General features: G+C 44.5%; 2 protein-coding genes across 5 annotated transcripts in view; both read right to left on the bottom strand.

Moving 5' to 3' along the window:
• Positions 1-4769: 4769 nt before the first annotated feature.
• Positions 4770-13080, bottom strand: PSMD4 (proteasome 26S subunit ubiquitin receptor, non-ATPase 4). Of its 2 annotated transcripts, none has more exons than XM_060090515.1 (10): positions 12991-13080; positions 9052-9192; positions 7929-8043; positions 7452-7538; positions 7140-7208; positions 6755-6970; positions 6251-6368; positions 5965-6096; positions 5813-5880; positions 4770-5074 (listed from the first exon to the last, which is right to left on the bottom strand). In XM_060090515.1, exons 1-10 carry the CDS (start codon positions 13014-13016, stop codon positions 4904-4906), a joined length of 1143 nt encoding a protein of 380 aa, XP_059946498.1. In that variant the 5' UTR covers positions 13017-13080; the 3' UTR covers positions 4770-4903. The 2 variants fall into 2 exon arrangements, with proteins under 2 accessions (XP_059946498.1, XP_059946499.1); XM_060090516.1 differs by having other exon boundaries at positions 6260-6368.
• A 6764-nt stretch (positions 13081-19844) lies between these two features.
• PIP5K1A (phosphatidylinositol-4-phosphate 5-kinase type 1 alpha) overlaps positions 19845-22547 on the bottom strand; it is a 38145-nt gene continuing 35442 nt past the window's right edge. For all 3 annotated transcript variants that reach the window (XM_060090512.1, XM_060090514.1, XM_060090513.1), the window contains 2 exons: positions 21927-21975; positions 19845-21675 (listed from right to left, as the gene is read on the bottom strand). In XM_060090512.1, the coding sequence (XP_059946495.1) occupies positions 21673-21675; positions 21927-21975 (52 nt within the window). In that variant the 3' untranslated portion in view covers positions 19845-21672. The remainder of the gene's footprint in view (positions 21676-21926; positions 21976-22547) is intronic.

Here is a 22547-nt window from a genome sequence, read left to right as displayed (position 1 = left end):
GCGTACCGCAAAAAAAAAAAAAGGGGAGGGCTATTTCAAAACCCTTTTCCAACAGCTGTGGATATTTTTGATACTACACCATACCTTGATACACAGTAGTTTCTAAAAGACTAGTCATGGGCTTCCCTGGTGGCGCAGTGGTTGAGAGTCCGCCTGCCGATGCAGGGGACACGGGTTCGTGCACCGGTCCGGGAGGATCCCACGTGCCGTGGAGCGGCTGGGCCCATGAGCCATGGCTGCTGAGCCTGCGCTCCGCAACGGGAGACGCCACAACAGTGAGAGGCCCGCGTACCGTAAAAAAAAAAAAAAAGATTAGTCACAATGTGGAATCCGAAACCGTATCAGTGAACTTTTTGCAAGCTGTTACATTTGAATCCATTGCTTTTCTTTTTTGCATTTGAAATGGATTATTTGGAGAATATTGGTTCACTGCATAATGCAGATCTTCCTAATGTTGGCACATTACAATATACAATTTTGATACATAATAGAAATTTATTAATATCATCCATCTAAAAGATTTTGAGAAAGTCAAGTTCACTGTGGCACACATAAGTTTTCCAAAATTCAAAATTTCACTTGAGAACTCAAATTTCATCACAGACAACAAAAACTGTAGTTGTTTTTCCTGAAGTGAGGCTCACTTCATTTATTTTTGAGACAGTGTTTGCCAAACATCCAAGTCTGAGTAACCATAGCTGGTCTGGCAGTTGTTCAAGTGAAGATGTTACTCTGTGAAAAAGTGGCTAGTTCATCTCACGACTCAAAAAGCCACACAAGTGCCCTTCCCCAGGTTAATCACTGTACTCCAGGATGCGGCCAAGTGCTCTATGGGTATTTCCCACTTTACCTCAGACGTATTAAGTATGTAAACTCAAGCGTTGAGATTTAATACAATTAATTTGTTTTCACGCTTCATCGCGGACCGTCTTTGTTTTTTCTCAAGCCAGGAGTGTATGGGGGTGACGGACACAATGGTTGCCAGCACAGTGCGGTGCCATCGCCTTGGATCCGTGCTAAGGCACCAACACTTTCACCCCCACTGCTTTGGCATCAGTGCAGGTGTCAACGCAGTGGAAGAGGCGAATAACATCACGGCACAGTATTATTATGAAAATAGTTTTGACCTCACAAACCCCCTGAAAGGGTCTTGGGGACCCTTAGGGGTTCACAGACCACACTGTCAGAACCATCACTGTAGAGTAAGTGACCTACCTTCTCTGGCTTTCAGTTTCCGTGTTTATAAAACAGAATAATGCTACAGCTACCTCATAGGGCTGTTGTGAAAGCTAATTCAAAACATGTAAAGCATTTAGAATAGTCCCTGGCACACTGTGCTATACAAGCATTGGCTAATATTATAATCATATATGCAATGCCATTAAATGTTCTTCCAAAATAAATTTATTGATAGTGTATCATTCCATAATAATGTAACGTAATTGTTGGATATTACGTTGTTTTCATTTTTTCATCACCCTTGTACATGTATTTGGCACATCACTGATTATTTAGAGTAAGTTCCTGAAGTGAAACTGCCCAGAGTACACACATTTTTCACAGTACTGCTGAAAAGCATACATGGAGTATTAATGTGGGAGATCTGAAAAGAGAGAGGTCCATGGGCCAAGTGAGTATTTGACCCCAGCAGGGAGCATTTCTTAAGGTGGACATGATCCAGGCTATTGCCGTTGAGTACAAAAGATTATGAACTGTGATGACGATCTCTGAATTGATCTCTGAATTATGAACTGTAACGATGATCTCTGAATTGGTGTTGGCTGAGTCATCCTCATGAACACTGAAGTCACCCAGTTGGTATGCAGAGGACCAGAGACTGGAACACAGGTCCCATCATGACCTGATGGGCAGACTTCACCAGAACATGATTTTGCTGGGGAACTACATGCAAGCCCAGGAAAGCCAAAGTGACCAATATCTTTATAACCAACACCTATAAAAGATTCCCAAGCCCTAGATGATGAGACATTTCTTTCAAGTAATATTTGATTCAAAACAAAACTAGTCTCCCCCTAAAATTTAGACACAAGCATTTACAAATTCATTATTCAGAAATGGAACTCATCCAATATGAATATAATGTAAGCACAAAGTAGGTTTTCTAGCTTCATTTGGTGGAAGCTTGTTTACAGGCTTTAAGGTCTGACTTCACAATACTTGAAATGAAATTCATGGAATCTTGGCCCAGGCAGAAGTAGTAGTACAGTGAGGGCTTCCCTGGTGGCGCAGTGGTTGAGAATCCACCTGCCAATGCAGGGGACACGGGTTCGAGTCCTGGTCTGGGAAGATCCCACATGCCATGGAGCAACTAAGACCGTGCACCACAACTACTGAGCCTGCGCTCTAGAGCCCGCGAGCCAGAACTACTGAGCCCGTGTGCCTAGAGCCCGGGTTCCGCAACAAGAGAAGCCACCGCAATGAGAAGCCCGCGCACAACGAAGAGAAGCCCCCGCTCACTGCAACTAAAGAAAGCCTGTGTGCAGCAACGAAGACCCAAAACAAGCAGCCAAAAAAAAAAAAAGTAGTACAGTGAAAGGAGGTTTTTTTTTTCAATAAACAATGCCATAACAAATGGTTTTCCATATTAAAAAATTGAAATTGGATCCCTTTCTCAGTGTACACAGAAATCAATTCTAGATGGAATAAAGAATTTCTATATGAAAGGCAAAACCATAGAACTTTCCAAAGAAAACAGAATTATTTTTCTGACCTAGGGAAGAGTGTGCTGGGTGCAGAAACACTAACCTTGAAAGAAAAGATTGAGAAATTTGACATTAAATTTAAGAATTTTGGTCACTAAAGGATACCTTTTAAAAAAGTGAAAAGAGGGCTTCCCTGGTGGTGCAGTGGTTAAGAATCCACCTGCCAATGCAGGGGACACAGGTTCAAGCCCTGGTCCAGGAAGATCCCACATTCTGTGGAGCAATCAAGCCCGTGCGCCACAACTACTAAGCCTGCGCGCCTAGAGCCCGTGCTCCACAACAAGAGAAGCCACTGCAGTGAGAAGCCCGCGCACCGCAACAAAGAGTAGCCCCCACTCGCCACAACTAGAGAAAGCCCGCGTGCAGCAACGAAGACCCAACACAGCCAAATATAAGATAAATTAAGAAAAAAAAAAAAAGAGACCATGAGTTATCATTTTATCCTCACCAGTTTGGAAGAAATTAAGAACTTTTAATGATCCCTAGGGCTGAAAAGGATGTGGTCAATAGGAATTCTTACACTGCAGGAAGGAGTGTAAATTCATACAACCACTTAGAAAAACAATTCAGCATTATCCTGTAAAGTATCCTAAAGAAACTCTTGTACAGGTGCATCCAGAGAGGTGTATGAAAAATTCCATTGTGATCCTGTTGGTAATAGAAAAATAACTGGAAGCAATGCCAGATCCATCCACAGGAAAATGGAGAGATTGTAGAATATTCACATAATATATATACAACCATGAAATATGAACAAGCAGCAACTATATGCAGCAACTCTGATGAACCTCAGAAACAAAACATTTGTTAAAAAAGTGAGTCCTGGAAGTCTCACAGTATAAAGCTATTTTTTAATTTTTCTTGGCCATGCTACTCAGCTTGTGGGATCTCAGTTCCCTGATGAGGGACTGAACCCGGGCCCCAGCTGTGAAAGCACCGAGTCCTAACCACTGGATCACCAGAGAATTCCCTAAAACTATGTTTTATAAAGCTCAAACACATACAAAACTAAACATTCTCGCCAGAAATCTTTATGTATATGAGAAAATTGTGAAGGGGAAAAAATAATAAATGTGAAATTTAAGATAATAGTTATGTCTGAGGAGGCTGTAAAGAGGTGGGTTCAAGAAGGCATAGGTGAGGGAAGAGATATGGGGACATATGTATATGTATAACTGATTCACTCTGTTATAAAGCAGAAACTAACACACTATTGTAAAGCAATTATACTCCAATAAAGATGCTAAAAAAAAAAAAAAAAGAAGGCATAGGTCTGTCACAAGGTGTTAGGAATATTCCAGCTCTTAAATTGAGTGGTTTCAGATATGTCAGTTTTCTTACAGGTCACAATTTATATATAGGTTAAGTATTTTATGTGTAAAATATTATTTACCTCTTCAAATGTAATAAACAAAGGGGGAGATTATGTGAATTGTGCATTCTAGTCCATGCCCCACAAAAAAACTTCCTCTAAATTTGGTGCTCCAAGGAGACACATCATGTTTCTCCTTCACAGACCCCACCTTGTGAAAGTCAGGCCTCAAAGATCCCTGACCTTTGGTGTTGACTGTTGCCGATTTTTCCACCTCAATCTCCAGCCACTCGCCCAACCGGTCTTTGAGTGACAAAGTGCCTCCGTGCCATCAGCACACGCTGTTCCTGCGGACTGGAAGCATCCCCATCTCTTGCTCGCTGGCTGATGAGGGCTCAAACGTTGCCTCCAGGAGCCTTCCCAGAGGCTGCAAGGGTTTGGCGATCTCTCCTCATCATTTCCACAGTGACTGTTCAGGCCTCTCTTTGGACACTTATTAGACGCAGGTAACTGCTCATTTACAGGCTGGCCCTTCCGGTTTATACACATGGGGAAGGAGCTGGAGAGATAACAGGTGACACAGCAAAAAAGGCCAGAGGCCAGTACTGTTTTCTGTTCCCCTCTGCGGCCCCAGTGCCTAGCACAAGTGGCTCTCAGCAAAGTCTTTCCTAAGGAAGGACTGTCAGGGGTGGAGACGGGCGGAAGGGGAATGGTCACACTCAAAGCTACTGCTGTTTGAAGCAAAAAAGAAAAAAAGTTGCCAAGCTTTATTTAGGTTGCAGTGGTCACAGACAACGCATCTAACTCTATATCCCAGCCCACCCTACTCGGCCCCCTGCACAGGCTCAGTTCCCTTTTCCCTCCAGTCTCACTTCTTGTCCTCTTCCTTCTTGTCCTTCTTGCCATCCTTGGTGGCCTGGGAAGCCAGGGAGCCCATGGCATTTCGAATGGCCTCATTGTTGGGATCCACGCCTGGAAGGTTCTCCAGGACACTCTGAAGGAACTCGGGGTCCTGCATCACGTCATAATCATCCTCCTCCTGAAAAAGGGCTGTGTCAGCTCGGGGCAGTGGGGGTAGGCTGGCTGGGGAGCAAGCAAGTGTAGGAGATGGGAGTGCACCTGACTGGGGGTGGAGGGCACCTCTGGCCAAGGACAGAAAGGAGGATTTGGGAAGATACCCAGTGCCTATACACAGTATGAACTCAAACATTTATTTTAGTTTAGTTCTTCGGCCCCACTGGCGCGGCTTGCGAGATCTTAGTTCCCCGACCAGGGATCAAACCCAGGACCCCGGCAGTGAAAGTGCCAAATCCTAACCACTGGACCACCAGAGAAGTCCCCCAAACATTTATTACTGACCAATTAGAGGAGAAGCCTGAGAACTTTGCTTTCTGAGCTCAAAGGATAAAAACAGATGCCATCACCTTTAGGTTTCCTGCTGTCAGACACTCACTCCCCCGCTTTTTTTTTTTCCTGGACCCTTTCTTCACCCTCCTGGGAAGATGAGAGCACTGGGAATTGTCCCGACTGCTCCCACCAGCAAGGAAGGAAAATCACAAAATACTAGGACACCTCTCCAACTCTGGCCACTAGCATTCTTGCCTTAGCAAGGCTGACATACAAGAAATGTACATCCATGTGTTTCTTTCCTTCTGCTCCTGCAAGAGCTTATCTATGAAACCCCAAGAGAGGAACAGTCCCAGGCCTAGTGGGCTGAGGATCTGAACACAAGGGGATTTTAAGCCTGATGGGGCAGGTAGTTATTGCTGGCCCTTACCTTGGCGGGCTCAGATGTGTCCATGGCTGAACTGGCATCAATGTCAGCTGATTCTGCCTGGCCAAATTCTGAGGAAAAGAGGCCAGCCCGTTCAGTTTCATGTCCTCACCCAATCTCTCTGCCTCAGCACGACCACCCAGGTTCTGGCTCACCTGCACCCTGGAGGGACATCTGCATGGCATATGCAATCTGTTCTTCCTCGGTCATACTACTTAGGTCAGGGAGCCCGGTGCGGCCAAACTCCTGCTGGCTGATGGTCATCTTCAGCAGGGCATCGTCCGAGTCTGGGAAAAGGGAGAGAGTGGCGGGGTGGAACCATGCCGTATTCCACAAAGACCCACCCCCAAGACCACGTGTTCCCACACTGCCAGACCCCCCACCCCCATCTACACCAGGCCTCCACTGAGCACTCCACAGTCCCGGGACTTCAGATTCCACCTCTTTCACCTTCAGTCCCAGTCGTAGCAATTCCGGCCTCAGCGGCAGAGGCGGCAGCTGCCCGCCGCGCCTCCTCCTCCTGCCGCTGCCGCTGCTCTTCCATAGAAACACGAAGGGCCTGGCCAAGGGCAGGGAAAGTCAGACATTCTCCGGCCCTGGGCACCGGGGAAGGCAGCTGGGGAAGGCAGCTGAGGGGTGGGAACAGACCGTAAAGCGGGCGCTTCTGGTTTATACACATGGGGAAGGGGCTGGAGAGTTAACAGGTGATATAGCAAAAAAGGACTGACTTGGGAGAAGCCTGGGGTTTAATGGGGAGAAGTGAACAAGAGAGAGTCTGACATTGGTGCCCCTAGAGATCAGACAGAACTGTGGGGAAGAGGGACCAAGAGGGGGTCTGGGAAAACGAGCAAGGGTATTAGAACTGTCTAGCCCTAGAGAAGCTATGTGCCGTGTGGGCCCGTAGAGGAGGACAAAGAAGGACCCCTGAGGTCAACGTCTGCTCACCAAGGCCAGCTCAGGATCAGCACTGGGATCTACTCCAAATTCAAAGTCACTGGCACCAAGACCCAGCATGGCACCGCCTTCCCCAGCCAGAATCGGAGAACTGATGAGGGCATCAGCCAAGCTGGGCCCAGGAGGCACTGTCACCAGATGAGAACCGGTTCCATCTTTGCCATTCAATGTGTTTACAAAGGCGGTCAGCTTTTCTGTGTTCACCTCCTGCGGAGGGAAGAACATAGGAGGCTCTCCTTCTCGCCCTGCCCCCCATTCTCTGCCATGTCAGCTCCTGTCTGTAGCTACTCTCCCACATGCAGACACTCCTCTGGGTAAGGACTGTTCTCTGTTTACAACCACCGCAGTCAATGCCCCCCGACTGGTCCTTACTCACCTCTTCCCCAAAATTGATAATGTCAACATTTACTTTCTCCTTCTTGAGGCGTTTAGCCAGTTTCACCAGCTGGGAAGAAGGGGAGAGAAATAAGGAAGTCTATTCCATACCATGATGGGAGATGACACACCTCACAAAAGCATACAGGAATTGGTAGACCTCTCCAAGGTCCCCCAACAGAAACACTGAATTCTGCACATCCTCCTTTCCCCAAAGTGATGAACCCAATGCCTCTCTGGCTCTCCTAAGGGCCAACAGACCCCATTCCCAAACATGTGGTGCCCAAATTCCCCAGCTATCACTTGGACTCACATCCTTCTCATTGTCCTCCACGGGGCTTCCCACAAAGGCAATGATTCGCATCTTGTGATTCTTGCCCTGTCGGTGCTTCAGGGCCAGCTTGAAAAGGAAGAGGAAGTTCTTGGAGTCAGCCAGAGCAATCACCCAGCTCTTTTCCTGTTACTCTGTTCTTTTTCTATGGCTTCTGTGTACCTCGAGCCTACCATCATGCTCACACCAGGTCTAAACCCCCTCCAACACCCTTCCCTTCTTGCTGTGCCTCTCTGTGGATAAGGAAGAGGGGTTAATTCTCAATTCTAGGGATGTTTCCCTTCATGATTTTCACCGATCCTGGGATTCACCCCATCATATCCTTTCTACTCCTTTCTCTAGGTCACCTCTCCTCCCTTGTGCTGGTTCTAGCTCAGGAGTCCAGGGGAAAAATGAACAAGGGTGGAGGCAGAAGCCCAGAGCAAGGAGGAACCACCAAAGGGATCCAGCAGGACTCACATGGGCCACGCGGATGCCAGTGCAGAAGGTGATCTTGCCCTTGGGTTGGACAGTGTGGAGCTTAGACAGGATGCGGCCGGTGTCAGGGGTGAGTGTGGTCAGCACTTCACAGTCACTGGGATGTGGGGAAAGCACCTTCTGTGATTTCAGGTCAGGACAAGTGCCTCCAAACTGTATTTAACTAATCTTTTCTTTAGGGACCTTGATAATAACTGTAATCTCTATTTTTCTTAATCAAATATCTAGTGTTTAGAGAGTGGATCTTATAAGTTCTCATCACAAGGAAAAAAATTTGTAACTATGTGAGACATGGGTATTAATTAAACTTACTGTGGTGATCATTTTGCAATATATACATTTATCAAATCATTATCCTGTACACCTTAAACTTCATGTCAATTATATCTCAATAAAACTAGAGAAAAACATCTAGTGTTTAGACATGAAACACAGAAAATAAGTGGTTGATTTTGTGAGAAACTTGCCCTCTTCCTCCCAATATTTCCCCCAACCTCTCTCATGTCATCTTGCTCTCGGAGCCCTGGGGATCCTCTACAATATCTGGATGCGCCTTCTTATCTCTCCTATCCTCTCCATTTCTAGACCCATTTTCTAGCTAATAACATGTATACTGGGATGGGTGGTCACTCATTTGAGGATTATCAGTTCCTAAAACAAATCACTTTTGGGGTAATAGGCTGTGTGATATATGCCCTGGGGCTCTGACCCAAAACCGCTTTTTACTGCCTTTAAAATACACTGTGGGAACTTCCTTGGCGGTCCAGTGGTTAAGACTCCGCGCTTCCACCAGAAGGGGCAGGGGCTTGATCCCTGGTCAGGGAACTAAGATCCCACATGCCACACAGTGCATCCAGAAAAAAGAAAAAATACACTGTGAAATTTTACCCCAGGAGATTTAGCTTCATAACTGTATTAAATTCAGGTTAATATTACAAACAAGTTGCTGTTTATATTTATACTGAACAGTGAAGAAGGTAGTCTAGAAAGTTCTCATGGAAGCCTCATGGAATCTACAAAAGGGTAGCAACCTGAGCACCATAGTGGGTCACATACAGACAACACCCCCGCCTCCCCCAAACCCCTCCTGCTCTGCCCCACGTACTTGGCCAGTGTGATGAGGCCCACGTTGTTCTCAGGGTTGCTACGGGTCTTGGAGTGACAGACTATGTTGACGGCATCCTGCTGGGCCTGTAGCCGGGTGGGTAGGAAGTCCCCGTTCCGCATATACTCGCTGTTGTCCACGCTGTCAGATTAGGGTGAAGGAGGAGAGAGAAGACACACTGCAGGATCTCTCTGAGACATCCTCTCCAGTTCCAGGGGCCCCCACCTCCTTCAACAACTCTCCCGTGAGGGGCACTGTGGTGTATGGCAGCGGCTCTCAGTCTTTGCGGAACAGAGAATCACCTGCAACCTTTTTTCTTTTTCTTTTCTTTTTATGCAGATGACCAAGCCTTCTTCTAGACTTACTGCCTCAAAATAACCAAAGGAGGAAAAACTTTTTAAGTCTCCACAGTGATAACGTAAGTACCCAAGGCTGCGAGCTACTAATGTACCACAACCACCTTCTTATAAGGTACATTAAGTTATTAATCATGGTCATGGAGCAACATGCTGTCTGCTATTAAAATAGGAGTCTTCCAAAGGTAGGCAATGAAGAGGGCAACTTAAAAATATTTGTAAAATAACATACACTTGGCAGCACTGAGTGCAGGAAGGCACAATATAATTATTTGGTTAAATGTTTAACAACTTTGGCAGCTGGACTGAACTGCACAAATAAGGTTTCATAGATTTGGGGGTCTCGCCTATACTCTCCCTGCAATTTTTCACAATCGCAAAGAATCCAAATAACATGAAATACAAGGGCCAGCTTCCTGGAGACCAAAAGAAGGCAGGTAAGTGAAGCAGTTATATACCCCAGCAGAGAATCAATTCTTGATGAATTGAGGTCCCTTAGAACTCTAAAAGGAAGCAGTGTCCTCAATGTGACACCTCATTTCTACTGGCAAGCAAAATCTGGGCTTGGGGGCAATTTTTTTCTTTAGTATCCTTTGCCTGGGAATAAATACAAATCAAAAATGATGAAGAGAGGTAATTAAGAAGCTACTGGAAGACAAGTAGAAAGGGGGGGGAAGGGCAGTGTTCAGGCACAGGCTCAAATCTCTGCCCTGCTACTTACTAGTTCTGTGATCCTGAGGAAGCAACTTAATTTCTCTAAGGTCCAGTTACCTTATCTGTAAAATGGGTTTTATTATACCTACACTCATAGGGTTGCTATGAGGATTAAATGCATGGAAAGCACTTAGCACAGTGCCTAACAGTAAGCATGAAACACAGGTTAGTTCTTATAGTGGAAATTCAATCTATATAAAGGAGGTCAAGGGCAGACTCTACTGACCATGCATTACATTCTTTTTTCCCCGATACGCCGTTTCCAATTACTTTCCCAGCAGGGAAGTAACTGCCTTTCTAGCTTCAAATACAGCAGGTGAGTCCAAATATAAAAACAATGGAAGCTTTGAGGATCATCCAGGTGGAATAGCTAAGTAAAAAGACTGTGGTCAAGACCAGCGGATGGATGCGGGCTGGAAGGAAGGTGTCAGAGGAAGAAGGGGGGCCTGAGAGGGAGGGAGAACCCACAGTGCAGAACACGGCGGTAGTCCTCACACTGTCATGTGTGCATCAGAACCACCTGGAGGGTGATGGTGGTGCTGGCACTGTTAAAACACAGGTGCCTTCACAACTGTGTATGCATCCCTAAGAAGTGCACTGTTTCGTTTTCCCAGTGTTGAGCTTTATATGAATGGAATAATATATGTATTTCCTGTGACTACTTTTGCTCAATGGTATGTTATTTTTCCCAACAAAAATTCATATCAAAAAGGGCTTACGGGGCCTCCCTGGTGGCGCAAGTGGTTGAGAGTCCGCCTGCCGATGCAGGGGATACGGGTTCGTGCCCCGGTCTGGGAGGATCCCATATGCCGCGGAGCAGCTGGGCCCGTGAGCCATGGCCGCTGAGCCTGCGCGTCCGGAGCCTGCGCGTCCGGAGCCTGTGCTCCGCAACGGGGGAGGCCACAACAGTGAGAGGCCCGCATACCGCAAAAAAAAAAAAAAAAAAAAAGGGGCTTACGATATTATCCAGCTATTCCATAAAGGCTTCATTTAAAAAAAAAAAAGAATACAGATGCCTAAACTTCCCTGGCTGGGTGTCTGATTCAGCAGATTGAGAGTAGAGTCAAATATACACAATTTTTTAATAAACCCCTCCAGAGAATTCTGATGCACAGCAAAGCATGAGAAAAGGAGTGGCTCTCATCGTTATTCTAAGGTTGGGCTAGTACAACAGGCCACCAATACGTCTCTCTGGACCTAATCTTTCCTCCTATACGTCAAGCCAGATCAATATTCTTAAATTCCCTTTTGTATACAGCTCTGCCTCGAGCAACCTCAGAACTTTTTCAGTAGTCCTGTACTGAAGGGTACAGGACGGAACTCAACCTCCTCAGCCTGACATTTGTGGTCTTCTACCTGGTTGTATCTACCTTTCTCTAAAAAAAAAAAGGAACTACCTTAAACCAACAACCTAATAATAAAGTCATACTAGTCTATTTCCTACTTCCTAAACATGCCTTGATAATTTACACTTCAGCAGCTTTCTTTATGCCCTTCTCCCTACCCGTAATGGCCTCTCCTTAACATTTGTCTAAGTCCCTTCAAGGCCCCTCTTAAATTCTTTCTTGAGGACTCCTCAAATACCATGGCAACTAAGAGGTGTACAATGCTGTACAGTTTACAGACCACCATGACCTACATTTTGCCTACCTGTGCTACAAGTAGATGTTACTATTATAGTCCCATTTTATAGATAAAGTGAGAGATTTACTACATTCTCAAGAACATGCAGCTGGTAAGTACTAAAAACACAGGTTTTTGGATTCCAAATCCTGTCCTCTTTCTACTCTTAACATGCTCTCTCCCACAGGCTGCCATATTTAGCAAACGAAAATATAGGACTCCCAGTTAAATTTGAATTTCAGATAAACAATAACTTTTTAGTATAAGTATGTCCCACGCAATATTTGTGACACACTTATAGCCACTTTTTGATATTAAAAACTATTCTTTATGTGAAATTCAAATTTAACTGGGCATCCAACATGTTATCTGGCAACGCTATAATCCCGGCAAAAAGAAAACTCCTAGGTGTCTGTTCCATGCAATTGGAGATTTGTGTGTGTTTGTGTACTATTCTGTTTTCATCCTATGCTCACACTTAGAAGAAACTCTTGAAACCTTGCCCAAGTTTGGTCCTCAGCTTCTAATCTGACTCCCAATAGCTACTCAGCCAAGTCTGAGACTGATGAAGAGAGCTAGCTCACTGGATAAGAGCCTCTGTGTCAGATAATCCTGGGTTTAAACCTTGGCTTCACCACTTAATTAGCTGTGTGACTTTGTATAAGTCATTTAAAATTGCCGAGACTTGGTATCCTCACTTGCAAAAGGGAGGGATGTTACCCTTGAAGTACTGCGAGGTTTAAGGCAGATAAAGTAAATTAAATGTCTGACACTTAGAAAGCAATCTATAAAGAGTACCTCTGAAGATGATACAGGGAAAGGCAATGGAGTTAGAGACGAGTGAATGGGGCGGGGAAGGGATTTATCATCTCTTTCTAACATCGATCATTCTGAGAAGAGAGGAGGGCAGAAGACTATCACTATGAGTCCGAGAAGCAGGACTCTGGCTAAAGACAGGCCCGGGCTGGGCTAGAGAAGACGAAGCTGGAATAGAGAAAGGCAGCAGGGCCGATCAATGACTGTCCACGGATTGAGGGTTAAGGGGACTACCCCGGGCCTGTCCTCCGGGAACTACCTCCGGGGCCCCGGGATGACTCAGGGAGTCGATGGGGCTCCTTCCCTCCCGGCCCAAGGCCTCATCTCGCCCATTAGGCGCGCTCACCCACCCGAGGTCCGCCCGGCCTCCGAGCTACACGCGCTCCCGACCCAGTCCCGCTCCCCACGGGGGCCCGAGGTAGCTCCTCACCAAACCATAGTGCTTTCCAACACCATCTTGCCGCCTTCCTCCCTCCGCGACCGGTTCTCCTGGACCACCTAACAACAACTCCTCCAATTGGCCCAGCGCTCATCACCAATCACTGATCTCAGCTCTGCCAGCTGGTTCCGCCTCCATCCTCCGCGTTGCGTTCTGGGAGTTGTAGGCGCCGCCAAAATAAAAGGGAGGTTTGGGGCGGGGCGGTGTTGGGGCAGAGGCGAGATAACGTGAAAAAGAGGGTCCCACCTCCACTTGCCCTGCGGTTCAGGTTTTCTGGTGGGGTTCCCTGCCGACAGGATCTAAGAGAAGCTGTGGAGGAACCTTTGAAAGTTCTGTGGCTATGTCTGTTCCAGCATCAGCATTTTTAAAAACTGGTGGGATGACTAGTGACTTTCCAGCTCACTCTGTTCCCATGGCACTTTGTTCATCAAACTACTAAGCCCTTATGTCCCTGAATTGCATTTGCTTGTGTATCTATCTTTCCCACTGCATTAAGGCAGGAAAGGTGGCAATCTCTGCTATCCCTGAGTCCACTACATAGCCTGACACATGGTAGGAATGCAGAAAAAGTTTGACGAATCAGTAATTTTAACTAATCTCCCAAAGAATGGGAGACAACCTAGTCAACCGTTTTGGTTTCTTAATCAAGAATTACATTAAGGGCTTCCCTGGTGGCGCAAGTGGTTGAGAGCCCGCCTGCCGATGCAAGGGACGTGGGTTCGTGCCCCAGTCCGGGAAGATCCCACATGCCGCGGAGCGGCTAGGCCCATGAGCCATGGCCGCTGAGCCTGCGCGTCCGGAGCCTGTGCTCCGCAACGGGAGAAGCCACAACAATGAGAGGCCTGCGTACCAAAAAAAAAAAAAAAAAAAAAAGAATTACATTAAAAAATGCCTTGGCTGGGAATTTCCTGTCGGTCCAGTGGTTAGAACTCTGAACTTCCACTGCAGAGGGCACGGGTTCCATCCCTGGTCAAGGAAGTAAGATCCCACATGCCACCACGCGGCCAAAAATAAAATAAACAAATAAATGCCTTGGCTTACCTTCCCCTACACACATACACACACACATATCAAAGTAAAACCGGAAATTCCAGGTCTCTATCTTGAAGGGCGGGGAAAGGAGCGGGGAACAAGGCATGACTACAGAGATGGTAGACAGTAGATGGAGATGGCTAGTGTGTTGTAGATATTACCTAAATGTTGGTAAAGTTTTAACGGATATGTTCAAAAGTTATTGGTAAGCATCACAGCTGGTATGAGTTAAATCTCTGTATCACTAGAGGAAAAAAAAAACAAAAAAAACCCTGTCCCTGTAACCATAGACAGGATAGTAGACAGCAAAGGGAAGAAAAATAAGAAAGCACAGAAAAATAATTAGTGACAAGTTCAAACATAAACAAAATATTTTAAAAACAAGACAAGAATTACATTTTTTTGAAAAGGAGCAACACAATGTAGAGAACTTGGAAGGGAACAAAATAAAGCCTGCCCTTGTGGAGCTTGTATTCTTTGGGGAAGGCAGATAATAAACCAATAAGTAAATATATTGTCAAATGATAAAACTAGGATGGATGTGTTTTCTTTTTTATATAAACAATATTAGAGAAGACTTACAGTTGAAAAGAGACCTGAAGGATACCTGGGGGAAAGAGAAAGTACAAATGCCCTGAGGGAAGAGTGTACTTAAGACCATGAAGGCTGGAGTAGAGGGAGAGAGAAGAAATGAGGCCAGAGAGGCAAAGGGAGTGGAAAGGTTGAATCATGTACAGTCGCAAAGATTATTTTAAGGACTCTGAGATAGGAGCTGTTGGAAATTTTCAGAAGAGGATCACTCTGACTGTTGCATTGAGAACAGACTGTGGGGGGGAAAGAACAGGATACAGACCAGTTAGCAGACTACTTCAGTGATCAGGTATGCTGGTGGCTTATTGTAGGGTGGTAACAAGACGTGAAAATAGTGACATATGCATGGATTTTGAGTATGTCATACGATACAAAACTTAGAAATTTTGCCAGTGGATTTGTTGGAGGATGTAAGAAACGGGAGTGTTAAAGAAAACACTAGAGTTGATTCTAAGCAACTACAAGAATGGAGGCACTATTTCTGAAGATGGGCTAGGAACCAGAAATTTAGCTTTGGACACGTTAGATTTAAGATGCCTATTAGACACCTAAATGGAGAGGTCAAGTGGGTAGATATATGAGTTTGCAGTTCAGAAAAAAGATCTGGGCTGGAGATAGAAATTTGGGAGTTTTTAGCTGATCATGAGGTGACAGGGGTGTTTGACAAATTATACAGGGCCTTTAAAACTTTAAAATGTAGACTAAAAGAAGGGGGCCTATGGTTGAGCCCTGGACATTTCAACATTTAGAGGTTAGAGAGGAAAGGAGGAACCAGAAAAGAGGATGGAGATAGAGCAGTGCAGCACCTTGGTAAGGACAACCGGGAGAAAACACATAGTATCCCAGAAGCTAAATGAAGAAAATATTTCAAAGAGCAATAAACTGTCAGATGCTGCTGACATGTCAAGTAAGATGAGGACTGATATATTTAGCAACACTGAGGTCATCAGTGACCTTAATAAAAGATGTTTTGGTTGGGTGGTTGGGGTAAAAACTTGGAGTGAGTACAAGAGAGATGGGGGTCAAAAAAAAACTATCTGTAAAAATTCACTTCGGGACTTCCCTGGTGGTCCAGTGGTTAGGACTCCGCACTTTCACTGCCGAGGGCACTGTTTGATCCCTGGTCAGGGAACTAAGATCCCACAAGCCGCACAGCACAGCCAAAAAAGATTCATTTGTAAGATAATAGGCTAACATTGACCACTGACAGGGTATTATTAAGGAATTATCAATTTTTAAAGGCATGATAATGTTGTTATGTTTAAAAAGAGCCCTTATCTCTTGAGTTATATATTGAGGTATTTATGCATGAACGGATATGATGTCTGGGATTTATTTTAACTTAATCCTTTGGAGGTGCAAAGAGAAAGGAGGGGTGGGATAGAAAGTATACATAAAACAGATTGGCCTTATTTATGTTGACAATTATTGAAGCTGGGTGATACATACATGTCAGTTTCTTATACTCTACTTTTGGTTTAGAAATTTCCATAATAAAAAAAAAAATTTTAAGTAAAAAAAAAGAGGAGAAATTGGAAATAGCTCATGCTTTTTAATGAACTTTTAAGAAATAATTTTACAGGAGATGATATTGAACTGTTTTTGTGTCTTTGAAAAACTAAAGAATGAACAGCTTGTTGTTGTTGTTGTTGTTTAAACAAGACGTCCCTTTATTTATTTTTTTTGGCTGTGCCATGCAGCTTGCGATACCTTAGTTCCCCAACCAGGGATCAAATCCGGGCCCCCTGCAGTGGAAGCGCAGAGTCTTAAACCTGGACCACCAGGGAATTCCCAAGGATGAACAGAGTAATCTGAAATCTATTTTAACTGGCTAATCTTTGTTTAGAGTGAATGAGACTCCAACTGCGGTGAATAACTTTCAGAATAGCTGAGATTGACATGCTTAAGAGTAAAACATTAGAACAGGATTTCCAGCTTTATAATCCTATGGTTTTGATTTCCCTCATTTTTGCAACAGGCCCTACTTGCATCTGAATACAGATGGCAGGGTACAGCTGTAGAATAAGTAGTAGCTGCTACCCACCACTAGAGGGACCCTCTGACCATCTAGTGCACCCACTCAGCAGCTGCCTGAGTGTGTTGAAGAATGATGAGGTATGCAAAAGCTTTTAAGTTTCATTAGGTCCAATTGGTTTGTTTTTGTTTTTATTTCCATTTCTCTAGGAGGTGGGTCAAAAAGGATCTTTCTGTGATTTATGTCATAGAGTGTTCTGCCTATGTTTTCCTCTAAGAGTTTTATAGTGTCTGGCCTTACATTTAGGTCTTTAATCCATTTTGAGTTTACTTTTGTGTATGGTGTTAGGGAATGTTCTAATTTCATTCTTTTACATGTAGCTGTCCAGTTTTCCCAACACCACTTATTAAAGAGGCTGTCTTTTCTCCATTGTATATTCTTGCCTCCTTTATCAAAAACAAGGTAACCATATGTGCGTGGGTTTACCTCTGGGCTTTCTATCCTGTTCCATCGATCTATATTTCTGTTTTTGTGCCAGTACCATACTGTCTTGATTACTGTAGCTTTGTAGTATAGTCTGAAGTCAGGGAGCCTGATTCCTCCAGCTCCGTTTTTCTTTATCAAGATTGCTTTGGCTATTCAGCGTCAGTTTTTGCACAGCAAAGGAAAACATAAACAAGATGAAAAGACAACCATCAGAATGGGAGAAAATATTTGCAAATGAAGCAACTGACAAAGGATTAATCTCCAAAATTTACGAACAGCTCATGCAGCTCAATATAAAAAAAAAAAGTAAACAACCCAATCCAAAAATGGGCAGAAGACCTAAATAGACATTTCTCCAAAGAAGATATCTATATTGCCAACAAACACATGAAAGGATGCTCAACATCACTAATCATTAGAGAAATGCAAATCAAAACTACAATGAGGTATCAACTCAAACCAGTCAGAATGGCCATCATCAAAAAATCTAGAAACAATAAATGCTGGAGAGGGTGTGGAGAAAAGGGAACCCTCTTGCACAGTTGGTGGGAATGTAAATTGATACAGCCACTATGGAGAACAGTATGGAGGTTCCTTAAAAAACTAAAAATAGAACTACCATACGACCCAGCAATCCCACTACTGAGAAAGCCATAATTCAAAGAGTCATGTACCACAGTGTTCATTGCGGCTCTATTTACAATAGCCAGGACATGGAAGCAACCTAAGTGTCAATCGACAGATGAATGGATAAAGATGTGGCACATATATACAATGGAATATTACTCAGCCATAAAAAGAAATGAAATTATTTGTAGTGAGATGGTTGGACCTAGAGTCTGTCATACAGAGTGAAGTAAGTCAGAAAGAGAAAAACGAATACCGTATGCTAACACATATATATGGAATCTAAAAAAAAAAAAAAAAAAAAAAAGGTTATGAGGAACCGAGGGGCAGGACAGGAATAAAGACGCAGACTTACTAGAGAATGGACCTGAGGACAGTGGAGGGGGGCAGGGTAAGCTGGGACAAAGTGAGAGAGTGGCATGAACATATACACACTACCAAATATAAAATCGCTAGCTAGTGGGAAACAGCCGCATAGCACAGGGAGATCAGCTCGGTGCTTTGTGACCACTTAGAGGGGTGGGATAGGGAGGGTGGGAGGGAGTGAGATGCAAGAAGAAGGAGATATGGGGATATATGTATATGTATAGCTGATTCACTTTGTTATAAAGCAGGCACTAACACACCATTGTAAAGCAATTATACTCCAATAAAGATGTTTAAAAAAAAAAAAAAGAGTGACGAGGTAAGGGTAGCAGAAAGATCATTTTTTCCCTACCACATGTTCAGATCCAATTCCTTTTTGGGAAGAAGTCTTCTCCTTACCCAGCCTAAAGGAGGGCTGAGCCTGTGGCTTAAACTCAAATTAAAAACTTTGAGAATACCCAATTCCTCCTTTATTCCAATTACTTGTTCTATCATAAAGTTGTTTTCCTTTTTATTACCATCACAATTCTCTCCCTTCCTCTCCAGCTGATACCACCACCATCCTAGACGCACATCACCTCACACCTAAATTATTACAATCTAAACTGTCTGCTTTTTCTATCCACTGTGATAGAACTTTGTCAACAGATAAAGTTTCAGAATTTTGTTTTGATCATGTCCCACTTAGGGACAAAAACGTTCTATGCTTCCCCATTGCCTACAGTTTAAAATAAAAATCCCTCAGCTTTTATCAGTCAGGGTTTCCAGTGCAGCCTCCACCTATACTTATTCCAATATTCTCACTCAGGTCTCCCTCCACCATTGCTTTCACCATGATCTCTTCCTTGTTCTCTAAAACAGATCATTCTCATACGTCTAGGCCCTTGCGCTCAAGTGAAACTTTCCCCAACACTTCAGGCCCACAATAACCTCTCATCTTCTTCGACCTTTATACGCTGTATCACTCTTTCAGAGAACTGAAATCCTTAACTGTTATCACATCTAACATGTTGTTTTTGTGTGCACGTATGTGTGTGCTCCTCCTGGACACTATAAACCCTTGAAGGTCAATTACTTCTTTTGACCTTCAACTGCCCAGTGCATTCATGGCTCTTGCTCATTAGCTGCTGCATAAATATTTGTAGAATGACCTTAACAAGGTAGGGAATAGTGGTGTGGAAAGGAACATTATTTAGTTTCTCTCCAAATCTCCCCACTGCCTTAGAACATCCCTTTTTGTCTAGTTCCCCATTCCAGTAAAATAGCCTAAGCTCAGCCTCACAGAACAGAAAAACACATAGCTGAGGAAAGCAGTCTCTATGCTTTTCTAGGAGCGAGAGACACCCTGGGGCCAGGTCAAGGGAAGGAAAGGCAGAGAATCCTAGGGCCAACCAATCTCAAGCTTGCTTTTGCCATTGTCCCTCTCCTTTCCTCCTAAACTTGAGTAGAATTTTGAGCTATGGATCTCCAAATCCCTAGGCAGCAGACCCACATTAATTCCCTTCCTATTCATTCACAGCTTTTCCTTGTCAAGTTTAAGTTGTTAAGAGGGAGGAGGTGACCAGAAGGTAATGAATGAAGCCATTTCTCTCAGCCTGAGTTAGACTGAAACTGGAGTGAGGTAAACTGGAAAGGATGCATTTGTTCAGGGTAACATGAACAAAACTGAGCCTGAGGTAGGAGGGTGGAACAGATGGTATATGAAAAAGAACCAGGAAGAAGCAAGAAGTCTAAATAACTGATGAAAGTTTAATACATTAAAACCAGGTATTTATCACTTTTATATTGTATTTGCCATTTCTGAACAATACAAAGTAGAGGCAAATAGTGACACTTCATAAAAATGTTGACTCCCCATTCCCTTCCCTAAGACCCAGCCTCCCTCAAATATTCCCTCCCACCCCCTGCAGAACTCTGTCCTGAATAAAACACTTAAATACATCATAAATAGTAAATTATGAAAAAAAAATAGCAAGAATTGTTTCTTTTCTTCTTGTAAAAAAGAACATGGCAGCAAAGACAGGCAGCCAGAAACTGGCTGGGGTGTCTAATATAGACAGTTACTCGGGGTATGAGCTAACCTACTATCAAGGCAGGGTGGGATGGAGAGGGGACAGGACAGGGATTCAACAATCTGCCTGAGATGCCAGGCCCCCTTCTTCCCCTGACAGGGGGAGGAGGATCAGATGGAGAACGTGGGGAGGAGAGGGATTACACAGCCCGTTTCCACGTTCTCTGCATGAAGAGAGGCAGCAGGGCATGTGGCACAGCAATGACCTCACTAAGGCAAGGATCTGCTGGCTCTCCATGAGTTTAAGAGAATATTCTCGGGCTTCCCTGGTGGCGCAGTGGTGGAGAGTCCGCCTGCCGATGCAGGGGACACGGGATTGTGCCCCGGTCTGGGAAGATCCCACATGCCGCGGAGCACTAGGCCCGTGAGCCATGACCGCTGAGCCTGCGCGTCCGGAGCCTGTGCCCCGCAACGGGAGAGGCTACAGCAGTGAGAGGCCCGCGTACCGCAAAAAAAAAGAAAAAAAAAAAGAGAATATTCTCTAGCCTCACAGTTATGGACTACCTATTAAACAGACACAGGTGTCCCCTTCTCCATCTCTGCTCCACGAACAGCAGAACGCTGTTGGAAAAGGTGGTAAGAGCAAGGAAGAAATCTCCTTTGGAGAAGAATCTAAAATTCATTTGATAAGTCTTCATTATTTAGAAAAACAAGCAGAATACATTTCAAATTGCAAAACAGTGATAATCATTATGGCCTGGTCGTGAGTAGGGTCCTGCGTAGGAAGGGTTCTGATCTTTTAGCCCTATGACTGCCCCACTGTTTAACGAAAGGGGTAAAGATTACCCCATGTCCCACTCTCTCCATTCCTTCAGCTTTCAGAAATTCATTAAGAGAGGAGGAGTTAAAGAGGAGCTGCTTCTGGCAGAGCAGCTTCTGTTTCTCAAACACCAGGGCTCTTCTGAGGGAACCCTATGAATACACATCTCTCCAATACTTACGGAGTTTTGATCTGAAACTGTCTGGCTTGAAATTGTGTGCTATTTTTCTTTTCCTTTTTTAAGGAACCAAAAGAAGAAGGCTGGGAGGTGGTTAAACACCCTTACCCCCAAAAAAACCTTTACAAAGATTACAGGGGTCTTCTCCCACAGAAAAAGAGCTAAGGTCGGGATAATGTACCAGCCAGTCTGTCCTGAGGAAATTAAGAGTCCAGCTCCTGGTGAAAGGTAGATGAGGGGGAAGAAAACGACCAAGTCCAGCAACCCCACTTCCAACAGGAAGAATGGGGGGTTAAAAACAATTCAGTTGTGGAAGCAAGGCTGGCTAGTAGAAAACCTGTGCCACTCAGCTCAGGAGTAGAGAGGATGCTGCTGTCCTCAACTGTCCGAGGCACTAATGCCCATTCATGAGGAAGGGGAAGTAGAAGAGGTTCTTCTTCAGGGAGGAGACGGAGAGCCCCCTTAGCCTCCATTACACTTTTTTGATGACCAAGAAAAAGAAAACTCAGCATTGCTAGGTCAAGGGCTGACATCTTGGGATCACAGAGATGGTAGAATCTTGCTCCAGGTCTTCTGAGGATTTTTGTTCACTGAAAAGGGAAAGGGTTTAAAGTTAAGGATGTGCAGTATGAGATAAGGAGGCAGGAAAGGAATTTAAGTTTCCTTCTAGTTCAGTCTCAGCTTCCAAGTACAAGGTATCAGAAAAAAAATTTTTTTAAGTAAGATTTAGGGGGGCACCCAGTTCCCCTAACCCTGCCAATTACGTTGCTGCTCCACTCCATCAGTGATGCTCTTTATACCCTTCCAAAGCATCCACCTCCCCCACATCCCAGACACTTACATGGATGAACTCTGACTCTGGAACTTCATGCTTTTCCAAGAGGGTTGAGCTAACAGGAGGGGGGAAAAATGGAGGCAGAAAGAAGAATTAGTAAATAAATGAGAAAAGGGACTCTCAGGTCAAATCTCATACTGTTTCTCCATTTCATTGGGAATCAATTTAGGATTCAAAAAGAAGGGGCTAAGAAGCTACTAGATTTGGAAGCACATTGTTTTAATTAGCTATTTACTTTCTTGTCTTGACTTCTATAAAATATTTCCTAACACCCTCCTCTACCTTCTTCAATCCCCAGGTGTGGCAGGCACCCAATGAACACTGCCGCCTGATAGTCATGCCATTGTGTAATTTTCTCCTCTTGAGTGTGGGCTGAACTTAGTGACTTTCTTCTAGTGAACAGAATGCACCACAGGAGATGTAAAGTCAATTCTGAGATTAGGCTACAAAAAGACTATAGCTTCCTCTTGGGTACCTGCTCTCTCACTTGTTTGCTCTGAGGAAGCTAGCTGCCATGCAGTGAGCTGCCTTATGGAAAGGACCATGTGACAAGGAACTGAGGGAACTGGCAAACAGCCAACAAAGAACTGAGCCCTTAGCCCAACAGCCTACAAGAAACTGAATCCT

Source organism: Mesoplodon densirostris, chromosome 2, assembly GCF_025265405.1.
Source record: "Mesoplodon densirostris isolate mMesDen1 chromosome 2, mMesDen1 primary haplotype, whole genome shotgun sequence".
NCBI lineage: Eukaryota > Metazoa > Chordata > Mammalia > Artiodactyla > Ziphiidae > Mesoplodon > Mesoplodon densirostris.
The sequence above is the reverse complement of the archived record's forward strand: the minus strand, read 5'-3'. Positions and strand labels throughout refer to the sequence as shown.

Bases quoted from the DNA above. Each gene is read 5' to 3' on its own strand.
- PSMD4 (XM_060090515.1), bottom strand. From the start codon at position 13,016: ATGGTGTTGGAAAGCACTATGGTTTG. The intron at 9,193-12,990 runs GTGAGGAGCTAC...CTAATCTGACAG, and splicing joins TTGGAAAGCACTATGGTTTG to CGTGGACAACAGCGAGTATA. The intron at 6,097-6,250 runs GTGGAATCTGAA...CCCTTTTCCCAG, and splicing joins TGGGACTGAAGGTGAAAGAG to ACTCGGACGATGCCCTGCTG.